Genomic DNA, 17,023 nt, shown 5'->3' with positions numbered 1-17,023 from the left:
GAGAATGCCTCCACAGCCAACACTGGTAATTACTATGTTCAGTATTTTACTATCATATACAGTGGGTATAGAAACGAATAACCCCCTTTAAAAAAAAAAATCAAATTTTGTTGCTTTGCAGCATGAAATGAAGACAGACACAGTTTTTATTTTAGCCAGTTGTATTTACTCTTAAGAAGTGGTATCAAAACATTTTGAGGCTAGTTTTGTAACATTTATTTATTCTGTGTCCAATAAAGTTATTAAGCAATCCGAGAATCAAGTGCCTGTTCATAGCTTACAAATTGATTACGGCAGACAGGATCCTTACCTGGAGCACGAAATACTATCACCATTCTTTATGGACTATTGGGTTTAGAGGCGTTGGCGTTTTCCAATATTTGTCTGTATACGCACATCAGAAAATACGTGCACAACTACACACAAAATAAACATGACAAATTTCGGCTAGGAATAATGATGTTCAAGCTTCAGTGCCATGCGCAAGGCTTCATTCCTTTCCATTTAGATGGATTTGAATGCATATAAATTGATGTAAACTGCTATCGTTCATCTTATGTCCATTCTGTTTATATCCGCTTTTAGGCAAGAAACATTTTTTGTTCGAGAGCTGTGAAAATGTGGAATAGACTCCCTCAAGATTTGGTTCTGGCCAACTCAGTGGATTGCTTTAAAAAAATCCTGGATTGTTTCCTAGATACAAAGAATATAATTGGATACTAACATTTATAGGTGAAGTTGATCTAGGAAATATCCAATTGCCTCTCGGGGGATCAGGAAGGAATTTTTTTCCCTGCAGGAGCAAATTGGATCAGGCTTTGCTGAGGTTTTTTGCCTTCACCTGGATCAACTGTGGGTATAGGATTATAACTTTTTTTTTTTAATGGTCGAACTGGATGGACTTTTGTCTTTTTTCAGCCAGACTAACTATGTAACTATGTAACGTTATACTCTTTGTCACCTTTGATAAGTTTCTTCAACATCTAAAAAAAAAAAAAAAGAGGAAGCAGACTGATATAAACTGAGTGCAAACTGATGTAAAGTGATGTAACCTGAATCAGGACCCTTTCACACAAGCATTTTGTCTATGAATGAGTTCCTATGGGCAAACAGATGTAAACTGATGATTATCCATTTATATCTGTGTCTGTTCAGGTCCATTGGTCCAAATGGAACAAGTCTCTATTTTTGTTCCATTTAAAAAACTGAAGTGTATCCATATGAATGTAAAACAGACAAAGGTCCATTTTTTCATTGGTTGTTAGGAGCTAGCATCTGGGTCTGCTATTGATTGGGAGGGGGAACCTCACGCCAAAATTAAATATCCACCCAAAATCCATACCAAACCCTTATCCAAGCATTCGGTCTGCAGGCCAGGAAAGGGGGAGGGGTGTGCTCTACTCCTGCCTCCCCGAGCCACATTCCCTCAACAAGGGGGGGGGCGGTACTTTGCCAGGAGGGGACACCCCTGCCAAAGCACGCTGTCCCCATGTTGATGAGGAAAAGCATCTCTTCCTCAAAACCCAGGCCCAGTGGTTGTGGGGGTGAGGGGAGTGACTTAGCAGAATCTGGAGGCCCAACACCCCAGATACATAGTACCCCTATTCATTCACCAAGGAAAGTCAATTGTAAATAAAAGCACCACACAGTTTTTGACAAGTCCTTTATTAACTGCTTCAAAACCAGGACAATTCTGACATTTCTTTTATACATGTAAAAATCTGCATTTGTTTTGCTAGAAAATTACTTAGAACCCCCAAAAATGGTGGGTGTTTAAATTTTTTATGTCACATGATATTTGCGCTGCACTTTTTCAAATGCAAATTTTCATGTCAAAATATATTTTATTGAATTTTAGTGGCTGCAAACACAATATAATACCCAATATTTTGACTTCCCCTTTACAATGGCAGGGTAGTCAAATGCTTAAAATAAGCTAAGTTGTGGTACAATTTAGTAGCAGGGGTCTGTCTTTATAATGGAAGCGACTGGAAAGTTACCTGATCACATCTACATGCTGCCCCTGCACCCACTATTCACAAGCTAATCCTGGAAATCACCTTTTGAACCAAACAAAATTATAATGATGACATTCTACAGAGATTCCATTACTGACTTACTGATGTCAGAATACAAAGTCTAACAGACAACCTGCATTGCAAGTGGACTGAAATGACTACAGCTGCTGGAGTGAGATTTAAATTTTAAATGCTTTGCAGTGAATCAAGGGGGTTCCCAAAATGTCTATGGTTCACAAGTTCTAAGCCATTACTAGTGATTTCCTTGTAACATAATCATACTTCAATCATCGTGATACATTCTTAACAAAAATGTTTATCTTTCTTCAATTATTAAAATTACACAATCATTTCGTTACATTTGATTACACACTTAATATTGAAATCAAAAGAATAAAACTCAACCCAAAATTCGTACATTTTAAAGTTCATTGTATTAAATATATTGAATTTTGTTTAGAGAGTATACCATAGAGAAGCATCAATAAAAAATATATAAAAGAGCCTCAAAGTCATCTATCTATACTTTTCAAAATAATACAGAGGTATTCAAATTTGAAAGTCTGAGAAAACGTGTTAAACTACAACTTCACTGACACCTATGTTTACCTGTAAAATCCATGGAGCTATTGGCTCCTTCTGCTGTCAGTCAGATGCAGTGAGGGGGGAGTGGGGGATTTTGATGAGCTATGCTGTGTGTGTCAATAGACGCATGCAGCCTGGATCAGGATCAAGCCCACACGAGTGCCTTCATAGCAAGCGCCTTCCTATGGGGGCACTAGAAAGTGAGGAGGAGTCAAGAGTGCCAGCAGGGGACCCCAGAAGAGGAAGCTCAGGGCCGCTCTGTGCAAAACTATCACACAGAACAGGTAAGTATAACATGTTTGTAAAGTTAAACGTTTTTTTCAAATAGCAATCACTTTAGGAATCAAGTCCTGTGACCTGTACTGTACAATTAAGATAAGCAAATTTGACAGGTGCTGTTTTTGCTTAGTATAAACTTATCTAAATTGTGACTATCTAATGGTATTAAACAATTGATTAAACACAGTAGTAAAACATAAGGTGAGTTATAGGTGAGAAACATAAGGCAAAAATAGTTAGCAGTTTTATTTAAAAAACGTGGGAAAATGGCAATTATTTTTTAAAAATAAACAGGCACCAGTCATGGTTCAGCTTTTTACAAATATGCAGGAAACCTATGCTAAAATGTGGAAAGATAATTTCTCATTGGTTGATGGGGATTATTGCAACATGTTGCCTTTTACAATATGTAATGAAATAAAACTTAAAGTGCAAAAATGTCACTATTTTAGGATTTTGCTCCAAGGTAATCCTTTTGTATAACAAGGGAACCTTCTCTATAAGCTTATAAATAGCAAATGAAGGTATGAGGGCTGAATAACTCACTACAATGATCAATGCAGGTAACTTTTTTATATACTGTGTGGCTCCCATATTTGCAAATGTGTACACTTTCAATAACATTTGCAAATGTATGCACTTTTAATAAATGTTTTAATTATGTCCCATTATCTGGGTAACAGAAGAATGTTGAGACTTTATTGCAGTTTCCTTGGTATTTCTCTAAATAAAAGGTACTACTGAGTCATTTGTACCATGACAGCTTTCCAAGCTTTTTCTTTATCAAAGTTTCTCAGAGTGTTGTTGGAAACCTGCATGGAAAAAGAAATACAGAGAAAGTAACATCCCAAAAACAAAACAATCTGAAAAAGAATGTTTAACTGCAAATACAGATCATCATCTTTCCTATGTGCTCATCTCTTCACATACTCCAGCAACAGTAACACAGGAATACATACATTTTCCAGCTCTAAAAACCTTTTCTATATCACATACTGTAATTATATCCTAATGGGTTGTAAGCAATTCAACCCTGTCTTTACTTATACTCTATTTGTGATTCATACAACCATTTATATCCCTCCCTTATACCCAACAGAACAAAAGATTTTCCATCTACAGTCATGGCCAAATATATTGATACCCCTGTATTTCTGTCAGATAATGTACCACTTCACCCGGAAAATTGTTGCAATTACAAATATTTAGGCATTCTCAAGTTTATTTCTTTTGTTTGTATTGGTATGGCACAAAAAAGTGGAGAAACAAAAACCAAATCTGACACATTCCTTGCAAAACCCCAAAAATGGACTGGACAAAATTATTGGCAACCTCAATTTAATATTTGGTAGCACACCCCTTGGAAAAAATAACTGAAATCAATCGCTTCCTGTACCCATCAATGAATTGCTTACACTTATCTACTGGAATTTTGGACCACTCTTCTTTTGCCAACTGCTCCAGGTCTCTCAGACTGGAGTAGTTCCTTTTCCCAACTGCTATTTTGAGATCTCTAGTTGTTCTATGGGATTGAGATCTGTACTTGTTGCTGGCCAGTTCAGTACTTTCCAGCGCTGTGTCTTAAACCATTTCTGGGTGCTTTTCGACGTGTGCTTTGGGTCATTGTCCTGATGTAAGATACATGTCCTCTGACAGAGACCCAACTTTCTGGCACTGGGCCCTACATTGTACTCCAGAACTCTTTAGTAGTCTTCAGATTTCCTAAAGCCATTCACACGGTGAAGACATCCAGTGCCTAAAGCAGCAAAGCAACCCTAAGATATCAGTGAACCTCCACCATGTTTGACTGTTGGGACTGTATTCTTTTCTTTAAAGGCCTCATTTCTTTTTCTGAAAACAGTAGAATGATGGGCTTTACCAAAAAGCTGTAATTTTGTTTCATCTGTTGATAGCACATTCTCCCAAAATGATTTTGGCTTCCTCAGGTAAGTTTTGGCAAACTCCAATCTAGTTTCTTATGTTTCTGTGTTAGCAGTGGGGTCCTCCTGGGTCTCCTACCATATCATCCATTTTTATTCTGGAGGTGATGTATAGTGCGAGCTGACACAGTTGCACCCTGAGCCTGAAGGTTAGCTTAAATTTGTCTGAAAGTTGATTGAGGTTCTTCTATCCACCATTCGAATAATCCTTCGTTGCAATCTTTTACCAATTTCCTCTCTTTTGTCCATGGTTAGGGAGAATATCTACAGTGCCATGGGCTGTAAACTTCTTGACAATGTTGCGCACGGTAGACACAGGGACAATAATATTTGTTAATTAATACAGATGAGTTCAATTATAAATTACAAAAGCATCACAAACTTGGAATGCAATTATTTCTTACAATTTAGCCACAAGTTGCCGTTAATTTTGTCCAGTCCATTTTTGGGGTTTTGTATGGAATGTGTCAGATAAGGCTTTTCATTTCACCACTTTTTTGTGTCATACCAATACAAACAAAATAAATAAACATGAGAATGACTAAACATTTGTAATTGAAAACCGAACACCTGTACATTAGGAGTGAACCACAAGTGTTAACAGAGGTACCAAGTTACAAGGACATTGCTTGCACATTAATATCATAAATAGGCATCACTGAGAAGTTATTAGGGATACACATTGTCAGGGACTTCATCAGCGACATATAGGTCAAACTGCCATAGACATTAGAAGAGACACACATCGTCAGTGACATTAACAAAGAAGTATATCATCTATGGGCACAACCTGCATTATTTGGGTCACAAAGCCATTGACCAAGGACAATTCCAGCTGATAAGCATTACCCCCAGCCCTTCTTTTCATCCACCTGTTATTTAAATCCAACAATGAGCAGCTAGAGTAGCAATTTCCCTAGTGTTGCAACACCTGTTTAACAGGAGAAAACTGTTCTAGATGTAAACTCACCATCATTTCATGACCACCTATCTCTAGGTAAGTCACGCTCGCTTTTTGGGACTATCCCAGTCTGCAATCCAGTCCTGATATTCCTTTGCCCTTAGGGATAGTCTATGGGATAGTCCCAAAAAGGGAGTGTGACTTACCTAGAGATAGGTGGTGAAATGACGGTGAGTTTACATCTATGTTGGGCACCAGTGTGAACGTAGTGAAGCACTTGTCATTTTAATATGGAGTATCACTGTTAAAGATACAGCACCATTGCACCAATTATTCACATGTTGGGGCTGAATATTAATATTGTATTTGTATTTTGCTCTGTGCTATCACTTTAAAGATTGCAAAATTTATTTTGTCTATTTGTGACCTTAGCGCGGTCCATTTTTTAAATATCTCTTTCAAACATATATATCTAAATGATTAGCAGCACAGGCACTTCCTCCACCTCCTTGACTTCACTATTTTCTTCATGTGTAGAAATGAAAGGACATAAAAAGTGTACCTCATTTATAGCCATGCTGCATCCAGACATTGGCAGGTTCAAACAGAGCAGCACAAAGTTTGATTACGTTTCAGTTCCTGAAAAAAAGTTCCACTTAAATGGATTCTGTGAATTGCGAGCTGAACTTCTGACAATACATTCTGAAGGAAATTAAGCCCTCTATTCACTCTATATTAGAGGACATGTAGGAAATCATACATTCTACAAATGGGTAAAATGTTCAGAGTATGTTCCCTTATGTAAAAGTTGAGGTATCATTTACAGCTGAACTCAGAATGGCAATGTTTTAATATACGTACAGTACATATAGTGTTAACTACTTACCTGTAGTGTATCTGGGCTTTTTCCTTTTCATCAATAAGCAAAACTCTTCTTTTTAGTTTTGTTTTGTACAGCTTCAGCTGTACTTCCACTCTTCGATGACACCAGCACTACTGCCTTTTGCCCTGTGTACACCTGATCATTAACAAAACACAGCCTGTAATGGCGCTGCAGCAGTGTGTCATCACAGCCACAGCTAAAAAGGGGAGTATGCTGACTGAAGACAAGAAAAAAACTGCAAGATAAGGAACCAATACCACATCTATTAAAATCATAGTTGTGGAGTTAAGCTTTATGTAAGACCATTGTCTTACCATTTTGTAAACAAAAGGTAAAGTGGTTGTAAACCTCTGGCATAAAATATGAACACATGACTTCCCACTATAGTGTGTACTTGTCTTAATCCAGAGCATTACGTGTCATTTCTGTCTACTGCTTAATTCCTCTGTTATCTGCATAATTCACTTTTGACAAGTTTTCCTGACATGAAGAGAAAAATGGTGACAGGAAGGGAGCTCCAACAGATTGACAGCCTCAGCTCTGTTCCTGTGAGCTATGTGGAGGGGGTGTGTCTCTTCCCTCAAATCAGCTCTGAGACCTCTCCTGACTGAGCTCTGCAGAGTCTAATTTCAGCTTTCCTCCCCTTTTTTCTGAACTCTCAGATAAGCTTTATAAATTCTGCAGTCCGAACGAATGTAGAGAAGAAAAGACTGTAGATAGACAGGCACAACTCGTGTAGGAAGATTTGTGTCATCTCCGTCTATCACCTGAGGCCAGTCACTTCACTGAGTAAATGTAAGGGTTTACAAACACTTTAATTACTTTTATGAAACTGTGGATAGTATTTAAATGATACTTACTTCATTATTTCTTTGACCAGACTTGTCCACGTATGATACATTCCAGGATGAGTCCAGAACTCTCATTTGTGATTTATAATGGACGCACTGTATGACTGTAATATTTGTGAGCACAGCTTGAACCAATAGGATCAGCATCAGGAGTACGAGCAACACTTCATAAAAGTGCTAAAGGGAAAAAGATCTACAGGTGAGTCTGAGTCGCTCCATGGTGAGAGATGATTGGTTGATTGTCAATTAGCAATATGTGCTCATTATCCCATCCCATAGATTATGCAATTTAGAAAGTTGCTCAGTTCCCCCATCAACACTAACTCCCTCCTGCAGCATTACTGTCTTCTGCTGGTGGGGAGCCTTCCCTTCAGGCAAAGCACAATGATCATTGCTGGTAGCTTTAGTTGCCAGCAGTGAGCGCATGAAAACAATCAGAGAGACTGGTGGTACTGAAGTTGACAGATGGATCAACTTCAGTATAACCACTCTGCCCATAGATTGATTGAATATTAGCCAGTCCCTGCTGAAGCAGCTGGGATTTGATCCATCTATGGCTGGCTTTAGGTGTGTCAATTGATACTTTGATATGCAAAGTGACTTACAGAGGCACCATATATAACTATAGCCTATTACTAGAATACAAATGGACTGGTAAAAAAACAAAAATCAAAATTTAGCAGGTCAAAGGAACAGTTTGAAGTGACAGCATATGCCAAACATAGACAAAGAAAGAGGTCAGAGTTAATTAACAAGGATAGCTGAATGCCACTTCTCAACCTTTAAGAAAATCAATTTGTTTCATATTTTACAATATATCGCATTCTTACTGCCAGACACAACCTTGCCTAGTTCATCTCAACCAATTTACTTTCAGCTAGTGGGAGGGATTGGAAGAAGAGGGAATTGAAATCCCAAAGTGAAGATGCAAACAGACGCTACAGGTTACGTTGCAGCATTCATTACCCTTTTGCAGAGAACTGGTTGTATAACCAGATAAATATAGCAGTCATAAAGCTTCCAGTTGCCAAATAGTTGTGAAAGTACGTGTTAATATCTCCGCATGTATTATTAATAGAGTTTTTTGGGTTTTTTTAAATCAAACATGTAAACATGAAAAATAGTATACCCTCTTTTTTTCTACACTGCATTGTGATATTATATCAATGATATCTGTAAATCCATGTCAACTACCAAGAAGATTAAAAGTTGCCTTGTAGGAATTTGTAAAGAAACATCTAAGAAAATGATTTCTGCACTAGGCTTTCATTGTTCTGAAAACCTCTGGGCTTTCTGCAAATGACACATGGAGAGTAACATTAACATTCGCCATAAATATTACAGTCTGACTGTACAATGTTAGTACGTTCTCCTTTAATCCTGGGTTCACACTGATGTGGTGCATAATTCTCACAGGTTTCTGTGCAATTTCCGCACCACATCATAATCACACCCCATTTATGCGAACCGTTGCGGGTGTGTACTTTAACTTAACAACACCCCAAAATCGATTTGGAAAACGCAGAATGTGCAGAATTGGATTGAATGGGTGTGAGCTCCCACACGATCCGATTCTCGTGCAGACAAAAAAGGGTCCTGCACTACTTTGGTGCAGATGCAGTGTGATTTGAGCCATACAAATTGTATGGCTCAAATTGTAGCGCACAGAAATTGCATGTGATTTACACAGGAATGCAGTGCGTTTCCTGTGCGAATCACATGTGATGCGCCGCACCACATCAGTGTGAACCCTCATCAGATCTGCTAACAACTATGTAGTGCAAGGGCCTATTTAAACATTTATATCCAATAAGGCATGATTGCATTATTGTTGGTAAAGCTAAGCAAACTGTAAAAGTCTCAGATGAATCACTCTAATTGAAAGACTAATTAAAGTGGAACTACACTGCATCTGAGCGCAACAAACCAAAAATGCTATTCAATTCAATGTGAATATTCAAAGCAAACTCACCCATCCATCCATGTCTCCAAGGTTTATTTTGCTGAGAAATCATTTTTAAAAACACCCCATCTCAAGTGGCCATCTTGAGTAAAGACAGATGATTCATGTAGCATTTACTTCCTAGAATCCATCTGCTCTTAGCTCAAGCATTGGCTGAGTTGAGAACCCTCCCTCCCCTCCTGAAGACTGCTGAGATGTATGACATCATTTACCTAGGAATGGAAACCACAAAGTAACTGAATACATGTTTTAAAAAAAGTTTAACACAAGTAAATATGATATACTTTCCTATTCATTTACTAATGCTAGCAGCAAGAGGATTAAAAATAGTCCATGTTAATTGAGAGAGTGAAGTTCCACTTTAATTATTATATTTCATTTATAATTATAAAAACTTACTGTTACATCAGGTGGGTAGGTTTTAAAAATGACGACTGTCTGTATGACATAGATAGACAAGTAAGATGAAGTTGTAAATAATAATGGAGATGTAATGCTGCTGGTAGCAATCAGAACTTCAACCTAGGATAGAAACGTAAATGTTAAGCACAGCTCCTAGGGCAAAATACAGAGCAAACTAATGCTCAACTTAAATCATTGTTACAATTAAGCAAAGCATTTGCATTATTTAAAGTGATTCTAAAGTCAGGACATTTTTTACCTTAATCCATACCCTATATTAAGTTAAAAAATGTCCCAGTTTCACCTCCTTACCTCTCTTTATTTTTTTTTAAGTCCGCAAACGTGCAAACTACAACGAAAAACCCGTAAGTGATCACAAAAAAAGTGCAAGTGCGAACACCACACGAAAAAGTGCACTTAGGGGTGTGTTTGTCCTACCCCCGAAAGGGTTGGACCGTTCGCCTGATCCCCCGGGGCACGAAGCTCCTGACAGGGACAAGGTTCCCATTTGGTCCTCCTGGCCAAAAGGCCTGGTGGACCACCGTTCCTTATGCCCAGCCGAAGCTGGACATCCAGTACTAGGCGAGGGGGTTCTCCCGAAGAGAAAACCCCCTAGGGATCAGGGGAGGAAGGAACCGTATGGCCACACATCCTCCCCCTAGACTTCAGGTAAGGCCCGAGGACCCACACCCTCCATCCGTGAAAAACACACACATAAGAACAGAAAAAGTGACAAACGTGGGAGTGCATAATAAATAAAGTAAAGATAAAGTAAAAAAATAATAAAAATGGTACCGTGCCGAAATGTGCACAGACCAGGCCCTGAGGCCTGTAGCAAAAATTGCCCTGAACTTAGCCAAAAGGCCTGGTCCTTAGGGCGCTGTGCAAAAAAGAGTGTAAAAACAGTGACCATGTGTCATTTTCACACCGTGGGGTCCCACACCCAAGTGTTACTAGTGACACCCCTGAGCGCGTCTCCTCAGGGGGCACTGAGTTTGCGGACTTTTTGCCTCCTCAGCCCCAGGCCAGACCAAGGTAGCATGTTCAAATCAGGAGGTACTGGGTCTTTCCGGTCTCCCCAGAGGAATTACTCCCAAGGCCCCAGAACGAATCATGGCGCTCCCTGGTTTCTGTCCCTCCGGTACTAGCCTTCCGGACCCCCATCATACCAGTGAGGGTACTATACAACAACCATCCCCGTAAACTAGAATGGTCGGGAGCACCCCCACTGGACACTGATAAGAACAGATACTACACTTGATCTTAGCCAAAAGGCCGAGAAGCGATCTCTCTTTATACTTAAGGCAAAACTTTTTTTTAGTTTTGGATAGAGTGGATATGAATTAGAACACCTGGCAGGTTTTTATTGCTGTCTATGTCCTCATTAGGGAGAGCCATCCTCTCTATCTGTCCTGTTTAACATTATCATCAAAGGTGAAAGTAAAAGAAAATTTAAAATTTTGGGTTGTCCCCGGAAAAGTAATATCCCAGGAGTTTAATTGACATGATGCTATACTCTAATTAAAAAGTGTTCCTTTAATTTTTTTGAGCAGTGTATATGCTGTATATTGAACAACTCATCTCCATACAGCAGACCGTTGATGTCTTTAATCAATTTTGAAGACATATTGTTGGTTATTTAATAAAACTGGAGAGTGCAAAATGTGGTTAACATCTGGGGCAATCAAAGGGTTAACTTTGTGCTGTATTACTGTGTGCTGCGTTTGTTTTGCTAGGGAGAGATCTGTGTTATTTGCACACAGACCTCTCCCCTGTCACTGTTCCTCGCCAGGTGCCGGAAAGGAATCTCCGGCTGGGACCGGTGATCAACAGCTGTAGCCTCCAATGGTGGCCAATGGTTGCACGGGCAGGGTAGTGCGTGTGCGCTCCCCTTGCCCGGAAATGCAAAATCACGTGTGTATGTATATATATATATATATATATATATATGTGTGTGTGATTTTGCACAGCCCTGCCACCCTGTAGCAGTAGTTCTGCTATAGGGCGGCAGGAAACCGGTAATTGAACAAACTAGAAGCTGATTGGCTACAACGCACAGCTACACCATATTCTGAGTACTCCAGTTTTAGCAAATCTACCCCTTAGCGTGTCACTTTTTTTTTCCTTAGCTAAAGTTTAATATTTATATTATTAATTTTTTTAGTATTCAAGTAGAACTATTGTCAAAGAAAAATAATATATATAATGCAGTAAGGCTGATTTACTAAAGAAGGTATAAAATGTTCACACAAATTTTGTGATTCACTTTATAAAAGCGTGTGAAAAAATAAATCCCTGTTCATTTAATTACAGGAAATCTTTAGACAATTTTTTTGTGTAGACAGCCTCAAATCGTTTAGTCAATCAGCCTTCAGCTTACCATGCACAGCTCGAATTTTTTCATACAGCCCTAGGGCTGAAAACATGTAACACATTCCTTCACGTGGATGGAATCTTTTGCTGGATGCCAGCATCTATTATATTCTGACAGCCGGCATGAGCAGCTGTTAGAACACCTTAAGAGCAGCTGTATTGGCTGACAATTGTCTGTCCAGCTTCTTTGATACCTGTTGGCAGGAGGGAGATGACAGGGTCACCCAGGAAGAGAATTTTGGCCAACTCATCAAGAGCCAGCCAAAATATGCATATTGTGTGACCATTTTTAGTCTGTCAAAAGTTACTATATTTTGATCCTGCCAGTATATCCATTGAGTCTTCAACTTTCTTTTAGCTGTTTACTCTGCAGTGAAACCAGTACAGAGTTATCACCCTGTAGACATAGTAGTTTTAGAATTTTCAGTAAGCAAAAAATTAATTTAAGGTTATATGAAAGGCTCTGTTTTATTATTTTTAAATAACAAACATGTCAGTATTGCCTGCTCTGTGAAATGGTTTTCCACAGAGCAGCCTCGATCCTCCTATTCTTGGGTCCCCCGCCGGCGATCCTGGCCCCTCCCCCCTGCTGAGTGCCTTCAGAGTAAGCCACTTTCTATGTGAGGAGTTGTGCGTGCTCACTCCCGAGCCCTTTCTATCTATCTATAAGATACACAGAGCGTGGTTTAGCCCCGTCCCTTGCTTGCTCCTCACTGACTGTGATTGAAAGCAGTGAGAGCCAATGGCTCCTGCTGCTTTGTCTCATCCAATGAGCAAAGAGAGACCCAGGAGAGCCAAGGATCCTGTGCGAGCTCAGGTAAGTATGGGGCGAAGGGCTTCTAGCACAGAAAGGTAAAAGACCTTCAGTCTTTACAACCAGATTAAGCTGAGACTTTTTTAAACAGTCACAGCAACAATTTTTAAAAGATTACTTTTGCACGCTCCCCTGGCAGTATTACATGATTTGTCCCTAGCCCTTGTTAACTGTCACTTTTTATAGACAGCTTTATCTTCATGTACATATGGAGAAAAATAAGGCCTTTGAAGTAGAGGAATCCACATACTGCATACTATTAATTACAGGTAAAAACCACACACAGTTACTAGAATAAATTAGTTTTTATTCCATTTTTATAAAGTTTTGTGTTTAGAATTTAGTCTTACCAAACACTGGCTTGGGTATTCTGCTGCAACATAGCTGGCAATGGCACATGGGAAACACTAGAAAAAATACATCCTTTTGTGTTAGTTTCATGCATAAATGTAATATAATTAATAACACTGACCAAACAGAATAATACCATAACAACAACATAAGATATGACCTAATATACTGATACACACCTTATGTTCTGGTATAGGTAGCCCCATATAGAGAAAAAACAAAATACAAAGTTGCAACATGTTTATATTAAACCAGAAGTCACTTAATGGTATCATATCATTCAAAGGGTATTAAAATATTATCAAGGTAAATTGTTAATATAGTTATCAGCCTAAGAAGCCATGTGGACCTTGAGTTGGCTTTGAACTGTTGATAATGCTTGTCCCAGGAGGTTGCCTTGACCTTGCAAGTCTTCCGACACCTCTGGGTTTAGACACATTTCTACAGTATAGAATAATAATGCAAGGGACTGATTTCTTTAGTAACACCTCTATATTAGACTTGTTCAAAAGCGTAGGCTACATGAATATTGGGTTTTGGATATACAACCTCAGTTAACGGATAAAAGCAGAACACTGGTAAAACAGGAATATTCAATTAGCAGGTTTGACAGGTTATACAGCCATGAGTAGTATGCTTCAATTATTTAATTACAACACCAGCAGCAAGAGGGGGAAGAAATGGCTTGTTGACTTATCAGCTCCCTCAGTGCCACTGGAACCGTAACAGAGCATGCAGAGAATTATGTAAATGTATACTCTGGCATAAATAGATATAAGTACCCTAAGTTGAAAAACAATGACATTAGAAGAGAAAAGGTCCATTTAGCTAGAGATTGCAACTTTCTCCAGTCCTGCGATGTTTAAAGTTTCTGATATGGTGGTATCTGCTGTCTCCTGCTAACAATGGTGAGGCCCATAAGCATTAGTGAACAATCGTAATTCAATTAAAAAAACAGATAAGCTGTGGTACTGCTCAAAGCAAAGATCTCCTGGTAACTGAGGTGTAAAGGTGTCTACATGCAGTGTCTCTAGAGTGATGACAGAAAGAGGTTGGGCATCCATCCGCTCATTAATCCTATGGATAGCACAAGCTCTTGGCTGTTTGCAGGGAAAAGTGTAAAAATGAGGCAGGGGTGGGTTTTTCCACAGGGGCGAGGGAGGGGAGGTAAAAGTATGTGCACTGGGGCCCATCTCATGAAGAATTTTCCACATCCTGATAACAGATTTCATAGAAATGATCTGTGTGTGTGGAGATTTCAGGCCTTTGTATGCTAGGTGTTTCAAAGCCTCCTAAGACCCCACTACTGCCGCTTGTAACGAGAAAGCAGAAGCATCTTTTGAAGAGGTTAACCATCTATGGGCAATCACCTTTTTCCAGCTAAAAAAGTATTTGCAGAAGTTAGATGATGGCCAGTTCTCCCTCCCTCCAGGGTTGTTGTAAGACAGCCAGATGTATCCTAGGCACAACTCTCTGCTATAGAAGTCAGACATAAGTTTGTAATTTTTTGAAAAAACCTTTTTGGGAATCCACACAGAGGAAATGTGAAGAACATAACAGAAAAAGGGGGAGAAAACAGATAACAAATCCTTCAGGCATTTAATATATTTTTAAGTGAGCTAAGAAGTGGGGAGACATTCAAGGGATAAAATAAATAACAGACGTGGTTATTTTAATGCCAGGATAGTTGATCTTGGTGACCCATTGGAAGGCATCTAATGATGGATTCCTTGGGCGGGTCAGCACACTTATAGGACAATATTTTAAATTTACACATAGACCTGAGTAGGTAGCAAAACAGTTCAATATTTTCAAGGTGTCTTGTAGAAAGGAATTAGGTTTACAAGGAATTAAGATTAAGTCATCAATGTACAATGCTGTCTTGTACATTGATGGCAATGGGTTTCATCATTAGAGCAAAAACCCTCAGGGACAGGGGGCAACCCTGCCTGGTACCCCTGGATACAGGGCAAGAGTGGAACAGACAGACTCTAAGTATAATTACAGCTATGTAATGTCTGTGGCTTTATGTGGCATAAGGCCTGTTTGGTCAGAGGAGACCACCCATGCACTACATCTGAAAACTGCATGTTCTCTTTGAAAGGTTTGAGAACTCCCCTTGCCATTGACAGGGTGACCCTCCTTCCTCAGCTGGACATCTTTGAGTTACCCTTAATGTCCACACTGTTTCCATGATGTCTTGATATTCTTTTTCTTAACTCCCTCATATAATTATATCATATGTACTCCTCATCTTACCTCCAAGCAGGAATACATACATTGCAGGTCCTATAATTCATTGACGTTCAACAGAAAAGTCATGCTGTTGCCCTACAATGATTCCCGTAAGTGTTTAGTGCAATTCCAAAGGGACTGGCTTTATAGAAGATACTATTTCTTCTACTATGGTAGAGCTGTGATTTGTAAGGCAAGGTCCTTAGATGCTTCCCTTTTTCCATTTGTCCCCTGAGGTAAAACTCCTAGTGCTAATTATGGGTTTACTACACTTCACTTTTAGTGGAGGATCTAACCACCTCAGGTATAACCTGGAAATCATGTTATCTCAAAAGGCAGGTTTGCTGCATGCTTGTCACACCCCTAAAACACCATTTGCCGTTGGTTGGACAGACTCCACTCCAGGGGCGGACTGACCATTTGGGAACTCGGGCACTGCCTGAGGGCCCGGGGTCAGAAGGGGGCACCATGAAATGCCCCTGGTACCTTTTTCATAAGCTTTTTGGGAGTGGTTTGAGTGTGAGCAAGGACACAGGGGCCCCATGGTCCCCTATTGCCCAGGGGCCCCATGAGTTGTCAGTCCGCCCCTTCTCCACTCTCTTCCTTCTACTTCCTGCTCTACCCCATTGTTACAGTTGTTGATCACCGTACCCCACCCCCTATGAAGGGCACAGGAGTAGTAGAATTATTTTTTTTTTCTCTTTACGAGATTACTTATCTTTTGATACCATCATTTATTGCCATGGATCATCCTCTCCCTGAAGTCAAGGGCTAGGGATAACCTATTGAGCTTTTACAACCTTCCTAAATAATCTTTCAACTGGTCCTGTTTATCTAACCTTCCTTTCCTTGGAGTCAAGGGTTAGGCTTGCTAGGCTTAAGCCTTTCCTGCAGTTGTCAAAATAATTTTTTGCTATGTGATAATTTCAGTTTTTCACTTTATTCCATCGTCCCCATGGCCTGCCTTCACAGACACCATCCATGAAGACAGTATCTCCAAATATGGGGAATGGCCCAAAGCACTCCTGCAGAAAGTGCAGCAATGGACTAGGTCATGAGTTTTTAAATGATGGGCCAGATGGGCCAGTCCCGATTCTTAATATTCAACAACTCAATTAAGTTAATTCCCAAAGACAAAGTCAATGGGGGAGCAGATCGAGTTTAAAGACTACAAATTTATTAAATGGGGATGTGCTGAACCTTTCCTGATGGTCCATCGGTGGATGAATAGGCTGTGATAAACTCTTACCAGACGTCTCGGCTGAAGATTATATGTGCTGGTGTCAGATGTGGTTCAGGGCCTCCCCCTGGACGCACCACAATGGACCCGTAGTTTGAATGTAGCACTAGCAAATATACGGTCTGTTGTTTACCCATAATTGCCTTTTTCTGCCAGTTTGATATAAGATCATTTATTAGTGTACACTG

At 39.6% G+C, this 17,023-nt stretch overlaps 1 protein-coding gene and 1 pseudogene across 3 annotated transcripts in view; both read right to left on the bottom strand.

The window, feature by feature from the left end:
• Positions 1-1,649: 1,649 nt before the first annotated feature.
• The window catches only part of MLC1 (modulator of VRAC current 1), a 62,701-nt gene continuing 47,327 nt past the window's right edge, over positions 1,650-17,023 (bottom strand). The window contains exons 9-13 of one of the 3 annotated variants that reach the window (XM_089684645.1): positions 13,360-13,416; positions 9,820-9,942; positions 7,467-7,634; positions 6,610-6,741; positions 1,650-3,694 (exon numbers count right to left, since the gene is read on the bottom strand). In XM_089684645.1, the coding sequence (XP_089540771.1) occupies positions 6,640-6,741; positions 7,467-7,634; positions 9,820-9,942; positions 13,360-13,416 (450 nt within the window). In that variant the 3' untranslated portion in view covers positions 1,650-3,694; positions 6,610-6,639. Of the gene's footprint in view, positions 3,695-6,285; positions 6,363-6,609; positions 6,742-7,466; positions 7,635-9,819; positions 9,943-13,359; positions 13,417-17,023 lie in introns of all 3 variants that reach the window. The other 2 variants (XM_089684649.1, XM_089684647.1) reach the window with 2 other exon arrangements.
• On the bottom strand, positions 10,995-11,109 carry LOC149472866 (U2 spliceosomal RNA; annotated as a pseudogene).

Source organism: Staurois parvus, unplaced genomic scaffold (assembly GCF_062004578.1).
Source record: "Staurois parvus isolate SC_StPar_1 unplaced genomic scaffold, SC_StPar_1.0 ptg000019l, whole genome shotgun sequence".
NCBI classification, from domain to species: Eukaryota; Metazoa; Chordata; class Amphibia; order Anura; family Ranidae; genus Staurois; species Staurois parvus.
This window is presented reverse-complemented; position numbering and strand designations above follow the sequence as displayed.